Here is a 27,108-nt window from a genome sequence, read left to right as displayed (position 1 = left end):
TGAAAGATATTTACAAACCAAAAGTTTCATATTGATAAAAAAAACGTAGGTATGAGAATAAAGCCTCACACATGATAAGCACAGAGTGTGCAATTTAATAAACTGTAACAAAAACTAAAGCCAAGGCATTTGATATTATAATTAATAAAAACTGTCAGCAGTTTTAGTGCAATAAGTCCCACTGCAGAGTTTACAATCCAAGCACTGCAGCATCAAGAACCTGAAACTGATCTGGGGATTGTGCTAAGCGAGGAAGGAACCCTAAAGGCTCCTACAGCAGCTGGTTTGTTGGTTATCTGCAATTTTTCCAGAGTAGTAACTGAAAAAATCATGCATGCTTGACTGGCTTTTAAACTATTAAGTACTTAAGCCTACATTAAGGTATGTTCTTTTTTGCACAAATCTTAGCTGTTGACACAAGAGAAACTGAGCTGTATAAAAATGATGAAAAGAAACAAATAGTGACTAATACACGAACAAGACATTCTAGAAACAAACAGTGATTTGTTCTGATGCATTCCTACTAATTTTGAATATATTGAATAGTAAATTTAATATACTCAAGTAATTTGACTGTATCCTTTTGAACACATGATTTTGAAGCTTCAGCCAGAAAATTTAATTCCTTCAATCTCCAGTACATTATTTGTCTTACTAGTTTAACTAAAGAAGTGTCATCCTTTGGAAATGTCAAAGAAAAGGGGCATCTTTTTTCTACAAAGTGATCCAGAGGCTCAGGTCCCTAGAAGAAAAGCCTGCCTGTGTTTGATATGACTGGAAGAGTTTTCATTCCTTGCTTTCATTGTGCAGATTTTATTAAGGTCATTCAAAATAGAGCTCCCCTTCTTTTAGGTGGTATTTTATTTCTACTCCTAGGACACCTAAAATTTCAAGTGGTGCAATGCACACCACTTGTTTGCTGTTTGGGAGGATCAACGTTACTCCATGTGCTAGATTATAACTTCAAAAGAACTATCCCAATGTCATTTCTGAGAAGACTTACAACTGTTTGGGGGATTTGCTCTTTACTAACTGCTGGACCAAAAATGTACCAAAAGCAAACGATGGCCGTCCATGGTGCAAATAGTACAAAAAATCCAGTCGTTCCATTATAGCATATTTGTTCACCAGTTCAGGGGATGAAAAATGAGGAAAGTCACTTGATGCATCTAGACAGAATACAATCATTGTTATGAGCTGATAAATAGTTGAATTAAACATAGAAAATGGCTTTCAGCTACAAGACATGAGCTGACACTCACATACCTCTCCTCTTGTTCCAATTCAAATCTCAGCATACGCAAACCCCACTGAAATTCCAATTCTCATTGTAAAATCAGAACCCTTGATCACTTCTTAGGCCCTCAATTTGCTTTTAAAAGAAAATACTGCTTTTCTATCTCATAATACATTTAGAAAAAATTCTGTCTGTGAAGAGCTTAACAGAGAAAGGTAACCTATCTAGGATTTAATTTCAAAACAAAATTTTAGTAAATTACACTGGAGGTTTTTTTGTAAAATAAATGGCCTTTTGAATAAATTTATCTGCCAAATCATTCCACTGGAAGGTATTTTAGCCTAGATGCTCAGGCTAAAAAAGCATATAAAACTTGAAAGTAACATACCTGATACAGCAAGAGTATTTGTTGACTGCCAGCCAAATAATTTAGTGGGATCAAAGGGCACTAATGACTGAAAGATTAGAAACAAAATATACTGAGACAGCTAAAGATTTTCACATCAGACCAGACTACAGAATACTTTAGGGAGCTATAGTAGCAACAATCAGGAATTCCCTGTGCTGTTACCAAGCAGTGATGTAACTTGTGCAGTTCTTTCTCAAAGGTACATATTTATCTACTCCATAGCATCAGATTGCAAACAAGTGCAAGGAAAGGCTTAGACTTTGGTCTAAGGAAATAAGAGAAAGACCACGCTTAAGTATTTTGCTAAACTTTGATCTTCTCAAAGTTAACACTTTCCCAATAACAAATAACTCGCAGCATTTCTTCCAACTTTCAGTTGATCTCGTACCACAGATCTGAAGTAAAAGGCATTTGCTCAGAAATGTGTCATGACATTCCGTGAATCACTATCCTTTAATTCTAAATTTCAATTTCCCTTAGAAAATTAAAAACATTTTCCTTTTTCTAATACTAAACAACCTGCCCACTGAACACTGCAAGCGTAGCACTTGTCTGACGTTTCAGGACGGCCACACACAGCCTCTGCTGAAGTTAAACACTGAAGACATCTTTACATGTCTAGAGCAGCAGGGGGAAGCCAGACTCACAATATTTAGATATCATTTTAAAAAACTGTTCAGAATGAAGCTATAAACTTTAGCTCCAAACTAAGGATTCCAAGGAAACACCATATGGTGCCCACCCTCCAGGCTTTAGCTGAAAACAAGCTTCTCCTTACTTTTGTTCTGCCAAAAAGCACTACCAAGAAGCATTTTGAGTACCTGAAGAAGATGGTAAAGAGAGATGTCAGGTGGCAAAATTCCATGAGAAGTACACGGGGGAAAGAGAGCGGCTTTGAGTTTGGGGTAAGGAGTCAATGCCATTTTTAAGAGCTGTGGATCAACTTTCTTTAGAGGTTTTTCCATATCTTCATTCTGCAGAACCTGCGTTGCAAGGAAGCAAAATTATTTCATGAGGAAGCAGAAACTGAATTTAGACAATAATAAAACAGTCTTTGAATGAAACTACCTCATAGGAATTTGACATAGGATGACAACACAGAAAGTATCATTTTTTCCTGGAAAATCCTTTTCAGTTATATTAGACATACCTTCAACAATACCTGATGTTTCAGGTTACTGTGCTAGGTATCAAAAAGCTATCTGCATTAATAAATTCTGTTTCAACATGTGTTCACCGAGCATTTTTCTTTTAAAAGTATAATTGTTTATAACACCAAAACTAGATTTTTATATGAGGAAACATTATATGATGGCATTAGTACGTTTATTTTTATTAACGTAGTCCTTTGAGTTTTCAACACCGTGTGAGAACTTCTCCAAAAGCTTATCAATAATTGGTTGCACACAATACCTGATCAATACCTCCAGGTGCACACATTGTAGTGGCCAGTGCTAATAGCGTTCGTCCTTCCAGTAGCATGCTACTCACACTGGCCTGATTGCTAGGAATCAAGATCTGAGCGTTTGCTAGACTAGCCTGAAAAATCATCTTTGGATCTTAAAAGACAAAAAAGTAAGATTTAATTTCATGCAAAAATAATATTAAATTATTAAGTCATGTATTAAAACTGTTCTACGACTATGAAAAAATCTGAATTTTCTATTTTTTGTTGTTAATGGTGATTTTTATCAATTTACTTATAAATACAGATAAGCTGCTCTAAATTTTACCAAGCTTTCCCCAATATCAAACCACAGTTCAGTTTGGATTGAGTCCCACAGTTCAGCATTGTATCGGTTCAATTCTTTATCCTATACTGATCACACTTTCTGCAAAAGCTTCACTTGGGCTTATTTTTATCATTTGTTAATGTGTGACCCCACAAAAGATGAAATGTTTTTTTAAAAAGTGAAATGACTTAAGGGGACAAATTCTACTGATTTTCAATGACAATAACTAAAAAAAAACCAGCAAACACATAATCCAAGGGGCAGAGAAGTCAAAATGCACCACAAGAACTAGAGGAAGCTTTAATTTTAATATTTTATGCATTTTCTTATGAATTCTCCTTCTGTTCAACCTGTTAGGAATATAATTAAATTGGAGGCAACGATGATCATACACAAAACAATTCTGACAGCCTCCAAATCTTTATGTACAGTTTAAGTAGGAATTATAATCCGCATTTTAGAGATGAGGAACTGATCCACATGTAAATGATTTGCCATGGCCAAAAAAAAGTTTGCAGCAGAGCAGAGAATTAAACCCAGCTGTGCCAAATACTCAGCTAGCAGCACAGATGTACGTGGCCAGGTTCCTACCTCGTGGATTACTGGCAACCCCCCGACACCGCACGAGGAATTCAAACCAGGGATGCGCTTCATGCAACTCCTCGTTATCCAAAATAGGGCAATTTGAAGGAGATAAACTGGAAATAAAACAAGGAGCAGCACAGTGAAAATACAGTATTTGTAACCATCCTCTGCCCTGATATCACACAGAATCAACCAGGTTGGAAGAGCCCTCTGGGATCATCGAGTCCAACCATTGCCCTGACGCCATCCTGTCAACTAGACCAGGGCACTAAGTGCCATGTCCAGGCTTTTCTTAAACCCCTCCAGAGATGGTGACTCCACCACCTCCCTGGGCAGCCCCTTCCAATGTCTATATAACACTGCACTAAAAATTATGAGCATCTGACTTGATGTTACAGTGACTTAAGGCTCAAATCACATCACCCTTCTCTACAAGACACACAGCTTTAGCTGACACGGCATCTCTGACAGTTCCCTTCTCTCAGGTTATGTTTCTGTGCTTCTTGCTTCCATAAATCAAAGTAAGTTTCCAGACCTGACAACCCCAAACACTTCCCAAAGAAGGGACTTGACTCACAAATACCACTCTGCATAGTCTAAATATTTTATGCAAACTAAAATCGACTATACAAACAAACAAAAAAAGATTTGTTGGCTTTTTTCTGGTCCACTTTTACGTTCTTAATAATTACACTGTTAGATTGGAGTTACAGCTAAGAAATTTTAATTGCAAAGTATCAATTAAGTGGAAAGTATTCATATAGTTCCAATACCTAATATTGCTTTCTCCTTCAAATCCCAACTAATCTTAATTTAGATGGAAACCAGCAATTTCTTTAGTTGTGAATATATCGAGAGTGAGCTCATATTTGTGCTCAAGTGAGAGAGTTTCTGCTGAACAAGTTGCTTTGGCTCATTAAAGATTGTATTGCTGATAACATCACACTATTACAACTACAATTGTTTCCTTTGACAACTGACACACAAATTAATCTTGACAAAACAACCTGAATAAAGCTTCAAAATACAGCATGAAACCTAACACGCTGCCCCACAGTTTGTCATTAAATGACACTGTTGTGACCCAAGCAGTCAAACAGCAAGTGCAGAGAAAACCTCTCACAGTCAACTATTACAACTGTGTTTCATTATTTAAATCTGCATGAGATTTGAGGGATGAAAAGCATTCATACCTGTAGTAGTCTAAGTAAGTGTACAACAGATACTGCAAATTATGTTCTAAACAGTGAAGGACAAAACGAGCATGGAAGTCCAGACCACTTGCAGCATTGTATTTTGGAACAGGGTGAGGATTTTGCAGCACTCCCCCGAGGTAAGACAGTCTTTGGAGCAGAAGTTCAAAATCTTCCAACTCAGAAGAGACAAAAATTCCATTTCTATTAGAAAAGAGAAAAAGCATACACACTGATGAGACAGTTCTCTCTTTTAAAGTTCTGAAGGGTGTTTTCAGTTCAAAATTATGAAGCAGACCTTTCCTTCTAGAGGATTACTTCACTACTGAGGCAAACACAACATGCCAAAATACATTTGATAGTGCTCAAACAATATCGTAGTTACTACAGTTCACCACAGAGAAGGTGGCGTGAGGAGTGAACTGCTATGTGTCCAGAATTTTCTCCTTTGCATTAAAATGGGCCTCAGGAACATAATCACTATGGAAGACCAAAGGGCTGATAGAGGATTTCTATTGCTCTCATGTTTCTTACTGTTTTCAGATAATGGAAAGTACAAGTACAAGACTAAAATAAAAGTTATTAATGGATTTGTGCTGTTTCAGGAAAGGGCATTACATACAGTACAAAAATGAAACACATATAGAAGTACATGTTAATAAAATCTTCAATAACCATCTGATTTTGGCTTCACATAAGATAGAAAGTTAGCATAATGCATTAAGGGCACATACCTAGCCAGCTTGTTTAATATATCATTTCTCATGTAGCTACTACATAACATGTTCCGGTCAATAATGTCTGGAGTCAGAGGAGGCCAGTTAGCTTGTCCACACAAAGGCTGGTCAGGCTCAGATTCTTCAATCCAGGAACAAATATTAAGCCAGTCATGCTGGGCTGTCAAGTGCATCCAAAGAATCTCAGGATTACATGTCTTGAGTTCTGTTTCAAAAAGGCAAACTGATGAAACCAGCACGAACAAATACTACTTAGGGAAATACTGACATTTCTTTATACATGTACATATTTTTAATGAACACTTGTAAACACAATGCTGAAATTAAGTATACTGTTACAGCTTGTTAGAGCTTTTATGTTGGAAAAGCTAAATGTAATACTACACTGTAATAAGCTTTACAGAACGTAGCAGAGTCTGACATTACCAAGCAGCCACGCATTAGGCAAGTCCCTTTCAGCTAGCTCCAAATTTTTCTCTACAAGAAGAACACAAATCCCTGCCAGAACGCAATAGGATGAAAACACACTGTTTATCCATTTTCACTGACAAAAAATAAGTGACCTACTGTGGCAGCACACAACTCTAGCTATACGAACGCCACTCCTACACAATTGCAATACACTACATCAAAGACAGAGTTTTAATTCACAATTTAAGTCCTTAGTAGCAGAATACTTGCCTTGGCGTGGTTTTCTGGAGAGAAGAATCATCTCCTGAATAAGCTCATCCCACCACTGAGCCCAGTTAAACATCACTCTGACTCTCCTGTTGTGAACCTGGTGTCTATCACAACTCAACACCGAGTCTAAAACAGCTGTATGCCTGGAGAAGTCTTGTTCCTTTCTCCAGTTCTTGAAGCTGTAACAAAGTGTTCCATTAGGATGTTTTCTAGTACTCTTTTAAAAAACAGTCCACAATCTAACAATAGAAGATCATGAAAGGGTCAACAAATTTTGCTAGTTCATTTTGAAGAGAGTTCTGGAAATGGTAGAGGGATTTACTTCAGCTAAAAGTTTGAGAGTGCATATGAGAGCAATGGGCAAAGAATTAACTAATTTTTCCAAAACTGACATAGCAAATGATAAGGCTTGTAACATTTTTACAATTATTTAACTGTAAAATGATTTTTCTACGTTACTTTAGTTTGCTATATTATGGATATCATATATGAAAAATAGAGCAAACATTCCCTCTGAACATGTTCTGTTTGATTAATAATTCTAATAATACCCTTTGTTATTAAAATATTTCATTTATGGTGATGATGACATGAACAGAAGACCTCTGTTACACTGACGACAGCATGTCATGACCTAGTCTGGAAAGAACACAACAGCAATTACTACTTTAATGGGAAAAGTAATCAGTTCCCACACTGACCCGTACTTCTGCAAATGAAGACCAGTGTGAAATTAATGAAATTACAGAAGACTGTATTTGCTAGTGCAGTAAATCATACAGAACGTAGCAGCCAGCATATTTTAAATCCTATTAAAGTTATTAATTAATAATTAAAACTGATAACCCACATTACCTGGAAAGAGACTGAGTCTCTTTATTTTCTTGGAAGGATTCCGAGTACAAGCTTTCAACTTGATGCACAAAGTCTATCATTTTCTTCTCTTTTTCAGAAAAATAATTTTCTTCTCTTAAAACTTTCACCTTCAATTCAAATTAAAGTATTACCTCCAATTACAATTTTTATCTACTTATAATATATTAAAGTTGTAAATGATCCTGCAAGTGTAAAGAGTAAACCAACTGTAGGAAAAAATGCTGGAAGCACTGAGGTCAATACACTTAAATTTCAAAAGGGCCAGGACTGTGTGCAAGCAGATGAGAACTAGATCAGAGTCAGAGCAAAGAAATCACATTTTAATCAATTTTTACTTTAACTGCAAATACAAAAGAGCACAGGTATGTCAATGACATGTTTCAGCAACTACATTGCAAGGATGCAGGGACAAAACTTGTTTGTTCCAATTCTGAAGGTGTGTTCAATACAAACCTCTCTCTCAGCATAACACACATCAGACCTCAGACCTGAGAATATCAGCCAGACATCCACACTTACCAACAAATCTCGTACATGTTTATCAGTTGTGTAGAAACAGATCTTATGGAATTCCTCCTTCACATCAAAGCCCTAACAAAAAAGAAGATGCTCATTGTATGCAAACTGTACAAATGCAGCTGTACATTGACAGAATAAATGCACCCACTTTCTTTTACAAGCTTGCTTGGGATATTCACTTCACCAGTTACCAGAGATGTCACAATAACCCAGTGATCTGCGTGACGCCTCCAGCATGTCTGGATATAAAATGTGCACCCTTTAATACCTGAGTTGCCACAACCACCTTTACACTTTGCTGATCACGGCATCAGGCAATACACATTCATAAACAGGCTCCCTCAGCAACCTGAAGGTACATCAGTGACCAAAGCAGTTCTTTAAAACAAGTTAATTTTCATTGTTATACACCTATGTGGTAGAATCAATACATCCATAAGACACCTAAATGCTCCCCATACTCTTAGCACTCATTCATTAGTCATACAGAAGGGTTAAGAACTATCAGCATGCTCACTGAACACCTCTCACCATATTTCTTAGAAGTTCTGAGGCCTCTCTGGTATTGTTCTTCAGAAGACGGTCATAGACCAGATTCAAACCCATCTGAATAAATTCTTGAAGACTTTGAGCAGGATGCTGATGCATTCGGAAGAAGGTCTGGGCCTCTGGCATTTTGTTGCTTAAGATGGCCTCAGCAATGACTTCCTAAAAGGGGAAAAAAATCTGGAATAAACTAATCCCATCAATTTTCAGTGTTACTGTCTTTATGATCCGTATATTCATTTTTTCCCTATTCCCTAAACTATTGATTTAATAGAGACATTTACATATTAATAATTTCCTTAAATATATTTAATAAGAATAGTAAAAAAGTGATTACTCATTTTTACCTCTGGTGTCAGTTCTTCCCACATTTGGCTTTCTTCTAACGCAGGTAAGTCTTCATCAAGATCACTTTCTGTGTGTACCGTATTTATTTGTGGTCGAGGATATTTTCTCAGAAATTTTCTAAGTTTAATGATGTAATCAGTTAAAATATCTGCACCTTTCTGCAGGAATTCATCAGGTTCTGGCAAGAGCAACCAAGTGAAACAAAAATGAACAATACAGCAGTTTTAATGCTCAGCAATGCTGAATGTATTCTCCAGACTAATAAACAGAACACGCTCAGAGGAAAGAGCACACCAGCTCTGTGTTGCAATTTGACCTGTACAGGGACTGATACCACCCACCACTATCAGCACATTGTCAGGATACAGTCCCAGTCTTACCAGCGCTCTCAAGAGGTCTCCCTGTCCTCATTACTGTGTTTTCCCCTTCAGGGATAAGTAAATGAGAACTGAAATTTTTTATTAGTCCAACCAATTATTAGTCAAATAAATCCCGTTTAATATGCTGGGACAGCTAAACGTAACATTCATTTAGTAAGAAATAAAGACTACAAAAAACATGTAGAAAAAAATGATGAAGAATAGTTAATAGTCTGCAGCTTTTACTAGTGGAAGAAATCAGTTCTGCTTAACATGTATAACCTGTTGGTCCACAGACTAAAAAGCACCACTGAGACAGCAATTCAGACCCAAGCAGCAGGACAGCACGCTGTGCATTGGGACGTGTCACCCTACTCGCCCTAGCTTTCTCTAGCAAAACAAAACTGTCCTCTGGAATGCTGTCAGTTTAATACTTCACTAGTACACCAGCTGTTCCTCTGTTCTCGTAGCTTTTAGGCCGTAGTTCAAAGAGCAACATTTCAGCAACAGTGCTAGTGTAAGCAGTCATGCCCTCCCACATCCAGCCTGCAACCTCCATCCAACGCTGCTTCTTGCTTCTGTGCCACCCCTCAGGTTATACTGGGATGTGTGACTGTGTTGCCACACAGTAAATCAAACTGGGAAGTGCTCCAGATAAAAAAATAACCTGGTAGGCTATATTTTCAGCTGTATCAGTTTCTTAACCTAGTCTGTTCCATTCCACAGCCACATAAATACTTGTGCCAGAATATTTCAAGTGGTGGCATTGAGAAAAGAACGAGCAGCTGAGGGCTAAACTCAAGCCATGTAACTGCACTACCATCAAGTGTCCAGCAACAGCCTGAAAGTCCCATTCTGCCATTCTTATACATCCCAAAATGATCCTGTTGACAGTGTCCTGTCTGATCAGGGAGCCTAATCATAGTTGTTTGGGCTAACACAGATACTGTATGCAGATTAATTTCTCACGTTTCCCCTTAAATAACATCTTTCATTCACTTAACTCCAGCACATTTTTTCTGTTAATTCGAGGCAAATTTAGGCTTTTGATTTAAAAAAATTAGTTCTTCTTACTTACCTAAACAATGACATATTGCATTACTACATGTGATCCAAAATGAGTTATCTTACCCTCTGTGTGCACAAAAATTTCTTCCAGTTGCTTGCTAAGGAAAGTCAACGTGAGGTTTAGCAGCTGCTCGGAAAAGTGTTTACTCTGAGGGTCCATATCACTTTCTCTGATTGCTGAGCAAAGCAAGTTTAGAGCTGGCCTCAGCTCTTCCAAATCTGCAATATTTACAGAAAAAGTTCAAACATCTGCAATCTACCATATGACTGACCACATAAATTAAAAGTCATAAAGGTATGCTACAAAAATCTTCCAAAATGTGTCAAATAATATATGTAACATCAAAATGCTTCTAATACGTATGCCAATATCAGAACAAAGAACCCCACACGTTATGCACCATTTCTCTTGTGTTTTCCAGAAGCAGAGAAGTTGCAATACAGCATCATCCAAACATACAAGAGCACAGGCAATTCAATCTGTTTTTACAAACACATAGCCATAAATAGAAAGGCAATTAAATTTAAACCTCTGCGTAGCTGGAAGTGTTTTACTTACTTTTCAGGTAAGACTGGGATGCCCTGTCAGCAGACTGTTCAGGTCCAGAGCAAGGTGCTGACAGATTGAAAAGACTTTCTTTGCTTTTTAAAAATAAGTCTACTGTGTCTAGTTGACGATTTTCCAAACCTGCCTAGACAAACATGCAGTAGAACAATTATGCATGGATTCTAAAAATATGTATTGTATGCTTACTGCTAGTATTTTTACTTCATACTCAGTGACAAAGTATACATGCAGAAAAAAAGAAGAAATTTAAACTTATGTGTGCAACACTTGTAGCCTGAAATAACAAGGTGACCTGTTCACTACCTGCCATGCTCCTTTAATAGGCTTTGCAGAAACCCTGCCCCGTATCTTCAGAGACAAAATGTTAATACAGCAATTTATTAAGAGTTTGATTTAGAATATAAAGTAAATACTGTGAGAATCAGGACTTTGAATAGGCTTACAGCAACTGAAAATCAATTCACTTTCCATCACACCCTTCAAATAAAACCAAAAGAACCCTACAAATGTCTTCATCGAAGCTCCCTCCAAACACAACTAGAAACACAGACTGACAGCGTACTGAGTGATGGTGTGGACAGACTGCTGCAGAGTCCCAGACTTGTGGAACAACAGTTTTTTTTAAACAAGGATCTCTGTCACCTAAAGTAGAACTAGAGCACTGGAAAACTGCAGAGACGCAAGGAGATTTGTTTTGTGGTCTGGTACAGTAAAAATATTTTATCACCTATTGTTAAGGGATACCAAGTAACAGTTGGTAGCTTGAAGTTCTCTTGGCTTTACAAGAGGGGTATGATAAAAACAAAAATCTGGTTCCAAGGATATATTTTAATATCTGACATTTAGCAAGAGGACAAAAAGTGCTGCAGAAAATGGCAAAAATGCTTTTGGGTCCAATTAAGAGGGGAGTTTTGAGCACTGCTTATTTTTAAACATTTTTTTTTCATGTATGTTAACTTTGTTGCTGTATTTCTTCTTTCATGTTACTCATCTGGGTTACTTGGGGTTTTTATTGTTTTTTTCAATAACTAAACCACTACTTTTTGCCCCTAGATTACTAAAGCATACTTTTAATTGTGTCTAAAAACACCATTAACATTGCTAAACTGCATTCCTTACTTTAAAGAAGTATTTTTGTTATCTGTATGACATGAAACAGAGTTCTTTACCTCTAGTGCATGTATTGGAATTGAACATCGTTCCCATCCGTTGAGATGACAAACAGAATCTACGACTCCGGCACTGCCATAGATCATCAATCTATTCAAAAACTCTTCTTGAGTTAAACCAAACAGAACTAAGGAGAGACCATGCTCTAAATAAAAGAATCAAACCATAATTAAAAATATATACACACAGCAACATTTCTACCTACTGCCTCTCTTCCAAAATAATGACGCAAAGCTGCCGTGGCTTCACTGGGATTTCACCTTGGCAAGAATATATTAGAAATTAGCCAGCAGCAGCCAGGAAAGAACAGCACTACCCCAAAAAAAAGCTTTTATCAGAAGTCTACATCAGAACAATGATAGAAGAAACCCCTCACCTGTCAGCAGCAGACATAATGGCTCCTCTTCACTGCAATCCACATAAACACTATTTTTTCCGAAGTGGTAATACGTCACATCTTGTGACTCGAAATCCCAGAGAGCAAGAGTCAATCCTTTGTCGTTTGTTAACACTACAAACAGGGCTTTAACTCCAGTTACCAACTTACACTCCAGTTTCACCACTTCTTGTGGTGCTTCCACGGGGATTTGTTTCCATTGCTGTCTTGCATCGCTGAGGTTTGTACCATCGCTCTGTAATGGTTTGGAAGGGGCCCACCTAACAGCCCGTGGAACAAAAGCCACCATATTCTCAGAATTTTCATAGATTTCAGGGTCATGATCTTCAAGATGGGTAAAAAACTGATACCAAGGTAAATTCAAGTCATCCACCAAATGTGGAGTACCTGGTCTTCTTCTCCTTACTCTATCACACAGTGAGGATAAGTGTGCCTTCCAGGACCTACGGTGAAGAAAGAAGTCACCTATTATAGGTATTACTCCAAGAACAATGCAGATAAATAATTTTTTCAAGTTTCCTCAGTTAAATAATATGCACTTTAAGCTTACAGATCCCATCCAGCATCTTGCATTTTAACCTTAACATGTCCTGTTTATTTCTATTTCAATAGTTTGCAGCCAAGCTGAATGATCACAGATCCATTAGCTGACAATGTCCATGAAGATGAGCATTTTTAGTAGAAAATTTTCTTTGCCTCACAGAAAATGCCCCATCAATTAATAAAAAAAGCAGAATGAAATTAATTCCATTATTGAGTATTTATTACATTTACACCAACTTACAATTAACATATTTTATCAGTATTAATACCTCTAATACTAAGGGTCACAACATGGTTAAAATGTTTGACGTGAATACAAAATATTTTGAAGTCTACATGCACTCATCTGTGCTAAAAATGCAACAAACTCTAAAGTACTTGGAACACAAACATCTGTAGATACTGGCTCAAACTAAAGGTAACACCTTAAACAGTAATTACTATTTGGAAGCTGTTTGATGACAGATGTAAAGTTGTCCCGGCCCATTTCCTAACATCATCCTAACATTCAAAAGATTTAAAGCAGAATGAGCTGATTTTACTTGCCACAACTACAATTAAGAACAATTCAGCAGTTTATTAATGAATGGTCTAAAGGAGGCAAAACCCAGCCTTAGAAAGTATTTTCATTATGTACCTGTCTGTGCGGAAAGGCGATGACAAAAGCTCCATGCTGTAGTCAGAACTAGCAAGGTCATCCTCATCCAGTCCTTCAGGAGGCTTTATAGGAAGATTTTCAGGATCCCTCTTACAGAGCAAATGCCCAGGGAACTGTCTGTAAGGAAATAAATACTAAACTTCACCTCCGTCAGATGATTTAAGATTTTTTTTTTCCTTCATGTTTAACTCCTCCAGGAGTTATCAGCAAAGCAGTTTTCTCTCAGATTAACAGCATTCACAAAAATGTATCCAGGTAAGCCACTAAAACCCAATGCAATTTCCTCGAGGTAAACACCACCTCTAAATTACAACCTAGTCCTAATTTAACAAGCAGAATCAGTAAAGCTGTATCAGAACAGTTCAACAATCCCATACCCTACAGCATTTCTAAAAGCTGCTGCCAACCGCCACTGGCAGTAACTGGCAGCACGTATCCTAAACTTCCTAGACAAAATGTAAAGTCCAATGTAAAGTTTTTCTATGTGTAAACGTGACAGAGCATAAATTGGAGCAAATAACAGCGAGCAATCTTCAAAGAAATATGAAATTTCTGCTCTACCACAGAGCCAGAACTCAAAATAAAAAGCTGACAGCATCTCAACTATTACAGGACCAAGATTAGGCACTTTTTAATGTTAATTGTACTCAAAACTTTAATTTAGGAATTCTGCTGCAAACGTACCTGAAGTACGTGTTCAGATCCACAGAGATGGCACAGTTGGAAGAACTGATGATCACAGCAACGCTGAGATCATGTGCCACTTTCACTGCCGTGAGTGGTGATGTGATGGCCGGACTCCTGTCCTCACCCGGCACGTCTCCCTGGCAGAGCGCTACATTGATGTTTGCTAGATTTGCACCACCAAAAGAGTCAAATATGTCTTTAAAAGGCATCAAAGAAAACACCAGGCTCAGTTGTCCAACAAACAAGAGATTACAGAGAAGAAGATGGTGAATTTCTGTTAACTTTGTGGTCCAAGCCAGTCTCTGCACAACAAAACATTCAGGATTGTTTGTTTTACACGAGCACGCTAAGCTCAGCTAAGATCAGAAGTGAACTGTGCTAGGTGCTGTACAAACCCGCCACTTGTGCCACCTCAAAAGAGTTAATTTATACTTAGAAGTGAACTGGGACAAATATATATTGGCATTTTTATAATGAGGAGGAAAAAGTAACCTGTCTTTATTGCATTTTTTTACATACATGTCAGAAAAAAAAATGACAAATAGGCTGAAGTTAAGCACCTTGTGGGAAAGTCTGAGCTCCTGTTCATTACAACACAGAAGACAGCTATCTAGTTTCCAAACTGTGATTCCCTGCATATCTGTAGATAATTTCTAAAGGATCTAATTAAGAAAAGAAAGGGTAGGGACAGTAGATGCAAGCCTGTTTTACACAGATCCACATATCACAAACACTGAAAACCATTATTACTCCAGCGTGACACAGATTTCCAGTGGCATGTTGAGATACATGGCATTTTTGACCACAATAACTAGTCTCTACTGCAAAGGATACAAATCCAGCCAGAACTATCTAACAGAAAAAGGATCCCTCTGCAGAAGTGTGCATCTGTTATTCTTTCCAAAGCTTGCGGAGGCAAATCAAGGGTAAAGCAGTCACATGTCTCTAAGGGTGAGTCTCTTCCAGGAAAGGTAAGATGCACAACAATAAACTTGTTGAGCAGAAGTATACATTTGTTGTTTTCAAAAGACAGTATCCTCAAAGAGAAAACTGAAGGCAGACCTGTAAATTTAAAGATATTTTAGGATTATAGCAATCGGGTACTTTTGATTTGTAAAGATATCTCAAGAAAATTACAGCTCAAATTCATTGCCTCTGCTGCCATCTTAACAAAAGTTGGGATTAGGGGGGTAGGGGGGGGCTTGTCTTGTTTTAAATTTCACTTTCTGTGTCAGAAGCACTAATTTTAGAACAGTTTCCTAAGACAGCGCAGGCTTTTTAAGTGCACAATACTACGAAGAACACAAAAAATCATCACAAAGTAACATTTCAGTCAGCACTGAAAATAAAGCTGCTATCTCTGGAAATAAAAATACTTTAGCAAGGGAGACTGTTTAAGAGCATATAAAACATCAAATATCTAGGTCCTGGAAAGACTGTGCATTCTAACTGTATGCTACGTTTGCTGATCATCGAACATAAGGTTAAACACATAATTAGTCACTGCAGGATTAGTGAGGAGCCCTCTCTTTTCTTCCCATCAGTTCCAGCATTAAAGGGAAAGTTTGAGGGTTGCATTAATATGTTTCATTAAAGCTTAACTTCATATCATCCAAACACCTTACCCTACAACAGTTCAATTCCCTCTAACAATGTCATCTTTGAATAATGTCACTATTATTTTTCATCATTAATATTGCTACTGATCACTTCAAATCCGTGTGAAAGTGAGTGACACTTCCCTAGTGTTCTATGCTACTGCCCTGATTCGTTTCACCAGGCGAAGCAGAATTAGACCTATAATAATTTCAAATATGGAACACACATTGAAATTTACTCACTAATGTTTTTAACTTCAAGGAGCTTTTTAAGTGTATCTTCCTTACAACTGTGCACGGAAATCGGGTTGTATTTTCCATCTTCTATAGTGAATTCATAGACAAACAGTTCATGACTTTTACTAAGAGCCAGTATTTTTGTCTTGTCTGCTTGCAGATCATCATCTTCTGTGGTCCCCCACATGAAACTGAAGATACAACATTCAGGATGTTTATTGACCTTATTCTCTTTCCACATTTCATACACTGAACAGATCTGGAAGTGTGCTAACAATGGTCAGTATAATTTTAATCTTTTGCAGTAATGATTCTGCTGCCACCCGCTCCCCTCCCAATACTAGAACACATTTCATCCCTAGCAGAGACTGCAATGCAAGACAGCGCTTGTGGAATCCCTGCTTCTCTTCCTCTCAAGAATACTGGGGTTTTCTGTCCTTGTGTGTTTCTTTCCTTTGGTCATCCCTGACACGTGCCACACGAGTGATGCTCTGCTTCAGGACTTCTAGGAGGAGGAACACCAGCACTGCCAAGCTAGGGAGAGGCAGAGCATATTGCTCTTTTCCATATGTTTTGTCTCCCCATTGCTCAGGCTGAGAAACTCTTCAGGTACCTGTCTCCACATCTGTCTTGTAGGGAGAGGTGAGCAGGCAGAGAGGAGACAGCCAGAATTGAAACACGAGACTAGAGCACCGTAACAGTGTTGGTATTGCCTGATGCTGCAGACATCTACAAATGCAGTGTGACTGTGGTTTTGACTCAGCATTAAAAGCTAAAGCAGATTAAAAACATCTCGTGATCGCTGAATGTCACACCAGAGCTTGCCCCTGGCCAGCAGACAAGGAAGTCAAGCAGTCAGGGCACTATGAAATTTTAAGCCAGCAACTCAACAAAACCAGATGAATTTTCTTCACGTTTTTTGATCTACTGTAATGAATACACCCACAACTAAACAATTAAGCGGATATAAATCAACGTCCCCTCCAGCAACAGGATTTTAAGTGGAGAGCATGCTATTTCAAGGCAGGGTTTGAAAGGCCCCCGAAGTCTCCTGCAGCTTTCAGGGCCTGCCCTCGCCTGTGCAGGGCTGCTCCCTTTCGGGGAGCGCCCTCAGCCCCGGGGGCGCGCCCGGCGCCTCTCACCAAAGCAGAGCGGCGCCGGGGGACCCCTCCCGGCCCCCCCTTCCCCTGCTCACCCCCTGCCACTTACTCAGCCCAGGCTCCCGGGAGGACGCTGCCCCGGGCCCGCCCGCCTCCACCCGGCACCAGGGGCTCCAGGTAGATCCCACCAGGGACCAGGAGGCTGCCCAGAGCGTCCTGGCCCCTGCTCAGCCGGACCCAGGCCGCGTCCCGCAGGGAGCCCTGCGCCTCCCCGGAGAGGGAAGCCAGCAGTACGCGCAGCTCCCGCTTCGCCCCCTCCATCCTCAGGGAGAGCCGCCACCCCCGGCCTAACAGCAACCCCCACCCCAGCCCGCCGCCATCTTGGACGGGGACGGCCCTTCCTTCCGGTCAGCTGACAGCGCCGAGGCGCGACTACAACTCCCAGCAGGCCCCGCGGCTCGGCGCCGGCGGGCGGGCGGGCAATGCATGCTGGGAGCTGTAGTCTCCGTCAGCGCCGGCGGCGGGCGGGCTGCGGCCGGCGAGACCAAGGGAGGCGACCGCCTCCGAGGGCCTTTACGTTCGGTTCTGCGCACCGCTGAGCCGTGTGAAGCAGCTCGAAAGCTCCAGCAAACCTACCCCTCATTCCCATTCCCCAACCCGCGCCTCTTCCTATTAAACCTTACCGCTCACGCTTCAAATGTAAACCACGACGGCTCCCTCCCACGTGCCCCTTTAGGAGCTTAGTTGCTGCCGTTATGGGGAAAGCGTGGGGTTTCTTGGGGCAATGCCCGGCAGAGCAGCGGCGTTTGGGCGTGTGCGGATGGGGCTGCCGGCGCCGTGGCAGCTCCACAGAGCTCAGGCACAGTCGGCAGCGCTGCCCGGGGTTGCTGAGTCCCCGCGGTGCTCAGCGGTAGCCCGCGGGGGCTCAGCAACCCCGGGCAACGCAGCGAGACCCCCGGGAACGGCTCCCACCTCGCAGCAGCAACATCCCGCCAACGCTGAAGGAACGACTGACCCCTCCCCCCTCCCCGCCTCTGGGCGGGGCCTCCACAGCCCCGGCCCCGCCCCGCGAGGAACTTCCCGCTGGCGGCGGACGGTGGCCGCGAGGGTCCGGTCCGCGCTCTCCCATGGCGGAGCGGGAGGATGTCGCTGGTGTTGGGGCTGCTGTCGCACACGCTGAGCAGGGTGCTGTGGTACTCCGGGCTGCGTAGGGGCTGCCATGCCCCCCGGAGCCAGGCCATGGAGCAGGACAAGGCGCTCGAGGTTTACGGTGACTGTCATGGGGCTGGCGGGGGGGTTCAAGGGTCGTCCCTCGGGGAGGCCTGGGCTGAGGGGCCGTGGGGCGAGGGACGTGAGGGGCCTGCGAGGGGCTGCGGGGTGGGGTTGTGAGGGAGCGGGGGTCGTGGGGGTCTGTGAGGGGCCGTGGGGTTGTGAGGGGCCCAGGGGGCTGTTGGTGCTGTGCCCTTGGGGGGTGTGAAGGGGGGGAAGGCAGGCCCTGGGCAGCCCTTGGGGGCTGAGAGCCGTGTCCTGGGGTTGAGCGTGTGGGAGCACTGCTGCGGGGTCCCCGGGGGGCTGGAGTGAAGGTGGCCGCTCTTGAAGCGGGGCAGGAAGGCGGTATATTTGGCTTACTTGAGAATCGGAGTTAGTGCCAGGGATGTGGGGTGGGGAGGGGTTACCCTTGGGGTGCTGGAGAGTCCAGGAAGCGTTAAGGGAAGGGTGAAGGCCTGGCTTGGGTGCCTGCTACCTTTCCCCAGCCACACCACCAGCCCCAGGCTGTGTCTGGAGATGGGGTGGATGCTGTGACCTTGGGATGGAACGTGTGCCGTGGTCACTGTTTGTTGGGATCCTGAGCAAGGAGTGAGCTGAGAGAACTGTCTTAATGCACCGCTTGACTGGTGGGCGATGCTGCTGCTGGGAAAGGGGCTGGGCTGCTGCTGGGCTCGCCCAGTCCCTGCGCTGGGGTGGGGAGGTTACCTTAGTATTTCATCACCTTAGACACGAGAGGAGGTGGACACACCTAGAAAGGCAAGTCGTTCCAGAAAGGTCAGCCAGTTAGTCTGGCCACGTGGAGATTCCTGTTACGGAATGACTGAGGTTCTTTGTAAAACGTGGAGAGATTTCACCTCTGGAAAAGCTGCATGTAGGGTCTCAGAGGATTCCAAAAACATTGTCAAGCTTCAGGGCACTGTTACTTTGTAGGCAATTAGGAGTAATGTGAGGATTTTATGCAGCACTGTACACAGTTCTATCTAAAAAGAATAAAAGAGGAAACAATGTCAAACTCACTCAGTTTTAAAACTTGAGTGATGTTAAATATAGGTACTTTAAAACATCAGTGGTTACGAGCCTTAAGCATGGAAGTAGTCCTGTTGATTTCAGTTCATCCATAGGGTTATGCTTGTGCATGATCTTTGCAGAACTAAAGCATCTGTCTGTGTAAAATTTAGATTTAAAAGACCACAGGCATCCATGAAGTACTGCTGAACTAAATCAACCTCTGTGTTCCTATCACTGCTTTGTGAAGTAACTGTTTTCATCTTGGGCCTTTTCACAGAGGAAGAGGATAAAATTTAAAAATACAGGAAGAAATGTATCAGAAATTATGAGGAAATGTGTATGTGAAGATACTTGCGTTGTTAGTATATATGTGAAGTAATTTCTTGTTTGGCTAGACTTCAGGAGTTGACTAAGACTTTAAGCAAAAAGTGATACTAGAGACAGAACAATGGAAAAAAGGTGAAAATACTTTTTATTGGTCTGACAAATGAGACTATTAATCTATTTGCTGGTAAACATTCTAATAAAGCTAGGCAGTTTGTTTGCCTGTTACCATCGTGATCCTTAATGTAATTGAGGGGACAGTTATCAGTTCTTTGGGCACGCAGAACAAATAGCCTTGTGACATCTGCTGTGTCTTCTAGGTTTGTAGTTCAGCAGCATCGCATCCTTGTGATGTAGACAGAGAAGCAGAGGCTGGGGGCTTCAGAATGATCCAAGCAATTGTCTGCTTCCCTGCAAGGCAGGGAGCGGCGCTCAGTTCTCTCATTCAGCCCCAGTTTTGTTTTATGACAACTTACTTTGGACAGCAAGTGTTTCCCAGCCCTGCTGAAAGGATTACCTAGGTCTTGAGGGCAATTTGAGTGGCCCTTGCAGGAGGGGAGAGGTTCTGAGAAGGTGAGGTGAGTACCAGGAGTGAAAGGTTATACAGCTGTACAAATATAAGTCTTTTCCTTGCTCACAGGTCAGAGACTTTAGGGTATGGCTGCACGGATGGAGTCCAGACAGACATGAACTACCGTTCCTGCCCACTGGAAGCAATATGGTGACATTAGTGCCATGTTGTGCTAGGCCTGTGCTGCCTGCTCAGAGGCTGGGCCTATCAGCTGAATGGCAGGAGCACACCGAGGGCAGCTTTGCCTTCTCAAGGGCTGGGTGGGTCTGTCTGTACCTGGAGATAGACTGAAGTAATTCCCTGTAGTGGAGGCTGGTGTCACATTTGCTTTCGTGATACAGTTGGCTATTGTAGTAGAGCTATTGGTAGGGCTACACTGAAAAGAAAATCACTACAGCTAGCTAAAAATACCTCCCCTTTCTTTCTTCTTTAACCTGTTTTTTTTAAACTGATCTTAACCTGTATCCCTTTAGTTACCTTATTTATACCAGAAATGCTTGTATTTGCATTTCTAAGGGGCAAACAACTGCACACAAGGCAGAAGCGAGTGAGGTGACAGCTGGGAACTTCCTAGGTTTGGCCTTCGCTGTCAAAATTAGTGTCTCTTCAAGTTATTCTGTGTACACGGCACAGATGTGAACAGGCTAGAGATCTCATTGCCTTTCCTTCTATGCTACATTACTCAGCAAATACACTGAAATGCAGGGACTTATTTTTCCAAGCTCTTAGGAAATTTACTGAATTCAAACACTATCTTCTGCATTATTTTTCGGTGCCTTACAACCAAATATTGTAGCTTTTGAATATTACTTTAAAACCTTTTGCTCTATGGAAAAAGCAACAATAAATGTAATTGTTTCATTGTATGATGAAACCTCCTTAAGCTAATCCAGAACACGTTGCTTCTATAAAAGGCAAGCTGCTTATCATTTTCTATACAGGTATATTAAAGCTAGTTGATCTCTACATTTTACAAGCTAAGGAAGTGACCACTGATACAGATAAATACGGGTTAGGGCATTATTTTTGTATTGGCTTAAGATGGCTTGAGGATCTTATCTGTGAGGCCCAGGCTGGGAAGTGGAGAGAAGATGAGAAGGAAATCTGACTTGCCTTGTTAATAAGATAGATTTTGAAAAACCTGAAAGGCAAGCAAACCCCTCTGAAACACTACATCTATGTCTATCTTTTGGATAGCTAATATTAAATGACCTGGAGTTCCAAAGGTAATACATATCCTTTAATAGGCGTGCTTTGATTTCTGTTTGTTATAATGGGATTGTAAAAATAATAGCAAGTTTAGAACGGGAATGTGAAAAATATGTAGCACAGTGAACAACAGATGCCTCAGTTTCCCCAGTTCTGAAGCTGGGGAAATGTTAATGAAGTTATTTCATTAACTCATGAGATAATGTATCACTGATGTTTACAACTCTGCCTTTTCTGAAGAGGAGCAAAATAATGCTGAGAAGATAGTTTCTACTAAAAGTACCTTTTATTAAATTCAGGAAAGCTACTTTATTGTTGGTCATTTGTCTTCTGCTCTAGATATAATCCGCACTATCCGGGACCCGGAGAAACCTAATACTTTAGAAGAACTGGAAGTGGTGACGGAAAGCTGTGTTGAAGTGCATGAGATAGGTGAAGATGAGTATCTGGTTATCATCAGGTTTACACCAACAGTACCTCATTGCTCTTTGGCTACTCTCATTGGTAAGAGTTCTGTGTTATTAAATCTGTAACAATGAGTGTAAAGTTAATTTTAGGTTGTCTGAATAACATCAGTCTTAGTTAAAATTCAGTATTGTTTTGCCAGCAGTTTGACCAGGAATTTCATCTTGAGAACCGTACTAGCAATGCAAACAAAAACCAGAAGACATGTGGGGACATCCATCTGTTTTTGTCAAGTTAGGGAACATCTTCAAAGAAAATCTCTCAAAAAATCTACTGGGAAGCCATACAGAATTCCTTCTTTATCTTTTCCAAATTATTTTAGTAATGTTAAATTGAAAATTTTGTCAGCTCTTAAATTAAAAAAAAATGTTAAAACTTTATGGTTGTTTCCCTTATCTTTCCCTCACCTTATGGACTGTTCTCCCTTCCCACACGTGTACAAAAAACCCCACATGCAGTCCAAGAATACAAAAAAAATTCCACACTGTTAGGGATTTGAAAGCAATTACGTTGAATGAGAGTCTGCACTGGCTTATTTTGTTTTTTTTTTTTCTTCCTTATTATTTGTGGTGAGCTCACATCTGAAAAATCACGTCTGAGATCTCTGATATGATTTGTTGCAATGTACCAAGGTTAGCAACTCTTACCATTATATACCAATACTAGGATTTCTCAGTCTATTTTAAAGATTTAAGGGAAAATAAGTCTTTAATTTAATGAAGTACATGTATTTATGCCCAAATAAACCTTTGCAGCTTTATGTAGAAAGCAAAGTATAGATAGTAAAGCATTAGCATGGCAAACTAATAATTTATTTATAGTTTGAGCCTGTGAGGAGCATCAGTGGGTTAAGGCTCAGACCTGGGAATCAATGATGTGCATGTCTAATCTTAAACTTTGTGCTAATTGTGTTCTCAGCACTCAAGGTATGCGATGCCTAACTCATGGCAAAGCCAGGCCTAGTGGGGAAACTGCAATGGGCTGGTGGTGGGGGTGTCCCCAAGCTTGGATCTTGCTCCCAAAGGTGAACCACAACACTCCTCTGCTCACTCTGTACGTTAAACATTAAATAGTGACGTTACGAGCTTGGGTTGCACCCAAGTCATTGCAGGCTCGTGTTCTTCAAGCAATTCATGTTGGATTTTTTTAACAAATGTTGGAAAACAAACCAAGCATTCTTCTCAGTACAGATGCAGCCACAGTGACAGCCGGGAAGCTCTATAAAAAACACCAAAGAAAGCTGGAAATGGAGGAATTTGTCTGTATTTAGTGTTTCTAGGAGGTGTTTGGAGACCAGAGACCTCCTAAGCTTGTAAGGCAGGTGTGAGCTTAACTGAGAAGCTACGTCCAAAGGGTCAAACCATAAGTTATTTAGTCTCCTCTGTGCCTTGTGCTGCTCAGAATAGAAAAGGAGAAGGTTGTCAGTTGTACTGGTGTTTTTTGATTGTTAAATATGGATTCTCTGAAAATGCTCCTCAAACCTTGAATTTTACAACAAGATCTCATATCTGTTTTGTTTAAACAGGCCTTTGTTTAAGAATAAAACTTCAGAGATGTTTGCCTTTTAGACATAAGGTAAAGTATCTATTCTGGCACTTGCTTTAAACTACATGAATGTATGCTAAGTTCTCTTTAAAAGAGTGTGTGCTGGAGGCTCAAGTAACTTGCAAGCTGTGATTAAGGATGGAGTCTTTTTAAAGCTTGTCATTTGACTATGGAGGGAGTGAATACTGCAGCACAGTCGCACCTGGAGGGATCTGTGAATAACTGTGGTTCTTCCTTTCCTTTACAAAAGACCACTTACTGGGAATATCTTATTAGGAATCTCTTCCTAAGGATGTCTTTTCAAGAGTGCTTAGCTTGTGAAAGTGACACTTGCATTTCTGGTGGCTTTTAAACAAATTGTTCCTGAATTGTGGCCTGCAGAGAACTTGTTGGAAAAGTAGTGCCAATTCTCCACTCTGTTCCCAGTAGCCCAACTGCAGTTACTTTTTCACAAGAGCAGTTGATACGAGTGAGGAATGAATGCCTCCACAATTTTGAAGAAAGATTATTGAGGCCTCTCTGAAGTGGGGGAGGAGATTGTCTGGTGATTGTGTTGCAGTGAAGTCTGGGACCAGCTCTTGTCGTTGATCCCCTTTCGTTGCCTGTGAACATTTTTAAAAGTATGAATTACATGCATAGTATGTGTATTGTACAGTTTTTTTCTTCCAGTAATAAATATATTCAGCTGTTGATGTATTCATCTAACATTAACGGTCTTTCCTCTAGCTGGAAATCTACATATCTGAAGGTACACATTCCACTGAAGAAGACAGTAAGTACAGCTTATGAATGAGTGCTGCTTGTGTTCTTTTGAGAAGTCCTTCTCTTCCCCTACCTCGCTGTCCTCCTCAGAAATGAATACACTGTTAAAGCTTTTAAAATTAAACATGTAGTTGAGGCTGTTTCAAAATCTGTGTTGGTACTGAGAACGTATGCTTGTTGCTGTTGTTTTGGTGTTTTAAATGAAAAAACCCACAGTTCTTGCAGGTGTTGTGTTTATAACAAAAGAAGCTACTGCTGAGTAATTAACATACAGAACTTCCTGACTGGTTGATTTCGCTATCTTAACATCATCATAACAAAAATATATGTTTCTCAGTCAATGTTTAAAATAAAACTTACAGGACATTGAAATTCTTTCAAAGCTATAGCCAACCACTGGCTTAAACAGCTGATAAAGCCTTTGGCCAGGCAGTGTCCCAGCACTTATGTTCTTCAGCATTCGATATCTTGGATATTATGCAAATAATATTTTCCAGGGGAAAAGGAAAATGGAAAAGGCAGTTGACACAATGTACTGTTCTGTAAGTTTCCTCAGTCTTTGAGCTGGCTGTTCACTAGGTTTGGAAATCTTCACTGCACGATGGTATCTTGCATTTGTCATGTTACTGCTGCAGTAAGTGTAAAGTACCACTGGCAACTGCTTCTGACTTGCCTTTTCCTGTGATGTTTTGCAGTCAACAAGCAAATCAATGACAAAGAGAGAGTGGCAGCTGCGATGGAGAATCCAAACCTGCGTGAAATTGTAGAGCAGTGTGTTATGGAGCCTGACTAGTAGCTATAATGCTCACAGAGTTACCATTTTGATACATTTCTTAAAATATCTTTGTTTAAAAAAAAAAAGAAAATAATAATAATCAAGGCCTTGAGTTTAATACTTGAGTTCTTTTTATCTTCCACATGTTTTTTTAAAAGAAATTGTTTATAAGATAGATTTAAATTATGACGAATTAGCCTCTAAAATAAAGCGAAGTGTATAGTGTTAAGAATTTGTAATTTCTGGTGTCCAGAGAAATATTTTATGATTAAAAACAAACCAACACATACATATTGCCTTCTGATTGATAGACATTGTGATATAAATTCAGTTTTGCAAGTTAAATTTCTACATTGTTTCAGTCACTGCACTGTAAAAATAAACCAGATTCTTGTACTGAAATGCTGCTGAGTTCAGAAATTGTCTTTTTTTTTTTTTTTTGCTTTAAGTTTAGGTCTAGATTTCTGTTAGAGAAGGAAACATTTCATTCAGCTTCTTCGTTGATAAACACATTAAAGCTGAAATGAATTCAGAAGAAGAATTTGGAACCAAGGGACTGCGTTAGAACAAGGTAGATCGTTACTGGGACACTATTCCTGCTAAATATTTGCTTTTTTCCCCCCCTGTGAGTACATGCTTCTGAGTCTGGAGGTTTTGCTTTATTACACTGAGCGTAAAGTTTTCCTATGTACAAGATCTTGCTGTCGTGTGTTTTCTCACTGGAGAAGTTCCCTAGGGTTAGTTTCCCTGGCAGCTGTGGATTTGACCATGGATTTTCCTTTCCCTGAAGAATCAGGCAGATATTTCTCGCTCAGCTGTCCTCCTGCCAGTGGAGGTGACGTTCAGCATCTGCCATGCAGCCACAGGAGGGCCTCAGTGGCAAGTGGATGTGCAGGGGAAGAGGTCCCTGCCACCCATCTCATGCCCCGTGGCACCTGGCAAACTCTTTGGGTATCCCAGGGGTGTGTTACCTGGTCGGTGCACAGCAGTTCTCCCCTGCGGTGGTTCATGAGAGATTTAGCTTGAGGGAAGTGTGTACGTCCTTTAGCAGCACTTTCTACAGATGCTTCTGTAAAGTGTGATTAGACGTAAGCTTAAATGTGGGACACTATGTCCACTGCCTCAGGTATCCAGCAGCATGTGAAGGGAATAAGCTTCTTGATATTTGCACAGAAAACTAAAAACTTGTTAATAAATAAATAAAGAACCCATGGACCAATTTTTTTTTTATATCATACTTTGTGCAAAACCTAAAATCTGTGTATTCAGACTCCTGCTGGAATGGTCTGTCACAAAGTATCCTAAAAGATGCATTTTGCAAGGTTTTCTGCTGGTTTCTTTTGGTTTGTTGTTTTTTTTTTTCAGCTGGGAGGACTCATTAAATGGTAACTACTTCTGTAAAATCATTTCTTTTCTATGAGAAGCAGGTAGAGATGTTTTCCTATGATCTGTCATGGTTTGTGCCTCTTCAAAAGGAGACGAGCAGAAGCGAAGGATTTTTTAACTATCAGTGCTTTCTGGTGAGAAGGAAGCGAGCAGAGCTGGAGATGTTCTGGAAGTTCTCCCACGAGGGGGAGTGTAGGGAGATCACAGAACCACCGAGTGGTTTAGGTTGGATGGACCTTTGAAGACCCAACCCCTGCCAGGGACAACTTCCACTGCATTAGGCTGCTCGAAGCCCCGTCCAACCAGACCTTGAACACTTCCAAGGATGGGGCATCCACAACTTCCCCTGGGCAACCTGTTTCTGTGTCTCACCACCCTCGTAGTAAAGAATTTCTTCTTTACAACTAATCTAAATCTACCCTCTTTTAGTTCAAAACTCTCACCCCTGGTCCTGTCGCTGTATCCCCGGTCCTGGCCCGGTGCCGGTGCAGAGGATGGCTGAGAGCACACAGGCTCCTGGCAAGTGTGAGGGTAACCAGAGCTCA

General features: G+C 40.8%; 2 protein-coding genes across 3 annotated transcripts in view; one reads left to right on the top strand and one right to left on the bottom strand.

Moving 5' to 3' along the window:
* SPG11 (SPG11 vesicle trafficking associated, spatacsin) overlaps positions 1–17,570 on the bottom strand; it is a 35,272-nt gene extending 17,702 nt beyond the window's left edge. Inside the window, exons 1-21 of the mRNA XM_068410284.1 lie at positions 17,359–17,570; positions 16,156–16,340; positions 15,149–15,376; positions 14,312–14,510; positions 13,607–13,744; positions 12,406–12,869; positions 12,029–12,174; positions 10,851–10,983; positions 10,355–10,510; positions 8,864–9,042; positions 8,502–8,678; positions 7,971–8,042; positions 7,431–7,558; positions 6,576–6,754; positions 5,892–6,099; positions 5,158–5,361; positions 3,971–4,077; positions 3,060–3,205; positions 2,468–2,629; positions 1,626–1,692; positions 1,004–1,169 (exon numbers count right to left, since the gene is read on the bottom strand). Of these exons, the coding sequence (XP_068266385.1) occupies positions 1,004–1,169; positions 1,626–1,692; positions 2,468–2,629; positions 3,060–3,205; positions 3,971–4,077; positions 5,158–5,361; positions 5,892–6,099; positions 6,576–6,754; positions 7,431–7,558; positions 7,971–8,042; positions 8,502–8,678; positions 8,864–9,042; positions 10,355–10,510; positions 10,851–10,983; positions 12,029–12,174; positions 12,406–12,869; positions 13,607–13,744; positions 14,312–14,510; positions 15,149–15,376; positions 16,156–16,340; positions 17,359–17,570 (3,656 nt within the window). The remainder of the gene's footprint in view (positions 1–1,003; positions 1,170–1,625; positions 1,693–2,467; positions 2,630–3,059; positions 3,206–3,970; positions 4,078–5,157; positions 5,362–5,891; positions 6,100–6,575; positions 6,755–7,430; positions 7,559–7,970; positions 8,043–8,501; positions 8,679–8,863; positions 9,043–10,354; positions 10,511–10,850; positions 10,984–12,028; positions 12,175–12,405; positions 12,870–13,606; positions 13,745–14,311; positions 14,511–15,148; positions 15,377–16,155; positions 16,341–17,358) is intronic.
* A 743-nt stretch (positions 17,571–18,313) lies between these two features.
* On the top strand, positions 18,314–25,579 carry CIAO2A (cytosolic iron-sulfur assembly component 2A). Of its 2 annotated transcripts, none has more exons than XR_011048986.1 (5): positions 18,314–18,519; positions 21,970–22,134; positions 22,670–22,727; positions 23,621–23,670; positions 24,367–24,386. XR_011048986.1 is itself a non-coding variant. In XM_068410529.1 (5 exons), exons 1-5 carry the CDS (start codon positions 18,393–18,395, stop codon positions 25,193–25,195), a joined length of 486 nt encoding a protein of 161 aa, XP_068266630.1. In that variant the 5' UTR covers positions 18,314–18,392; the 3' UTR covers positions 25,196–25,579. The 2 variants fall into 2 exon arrangements, 1 of the variants encoding a protein (XP_068266630.1); XM_068410529.1 differs by lacking the exon at positions 22,670–22,727 and adding an exon at positions 25,098–25,579 and having other exon boundaries at positions 24,367–24,412.
* Positions 25,580–27,108: the final 1,529 nt, after the last annotated feature.

The sequence above is a fragment of the Nyctibius grandis genome, chromosome 11, assembly GCF_013368605.1.
Source record: "Nyctibius grandis isolate bNycGra1 chromosome 11, bNycGra1.pri, whole genome shotgun sequence".
Classification (NCBI taxonomy): Eukaryota; Metazoa; Chordata; class Aves; order Nyctibiiformes; family Nyctibiidae; genus Nyctibius; species Nyctibius grandis.
The sequence above is the reverse complement of the archived record's forward strand: the minus strand, read 5'-3'. Positions and strand labels throughout refer to the sequence as shown.

Coding starts and splice junctions, on each gene's coding strand:
- CIAO2A (XM_068410529.1), top strand. CDS start 18,393: ATGTCGCTGGTGTTGGGGCTGCTGTCGCACACGCTGAGCAGGGTGCTG. Junction 22,135..23,620: donor CTCTTTGGCTACTCTCATTG/GTAAGAGTTCTG, acceptor TTGTTTAAACAG/GCCTTTGTTTAAGAATAAAA. Junction 24,413..25,097: donor ACATTCCACTGAAGAAGACA/GTAAGTACAGCT, acceptor GATGTTTTGCAG/TCAACAAGCAAATCAATGAC.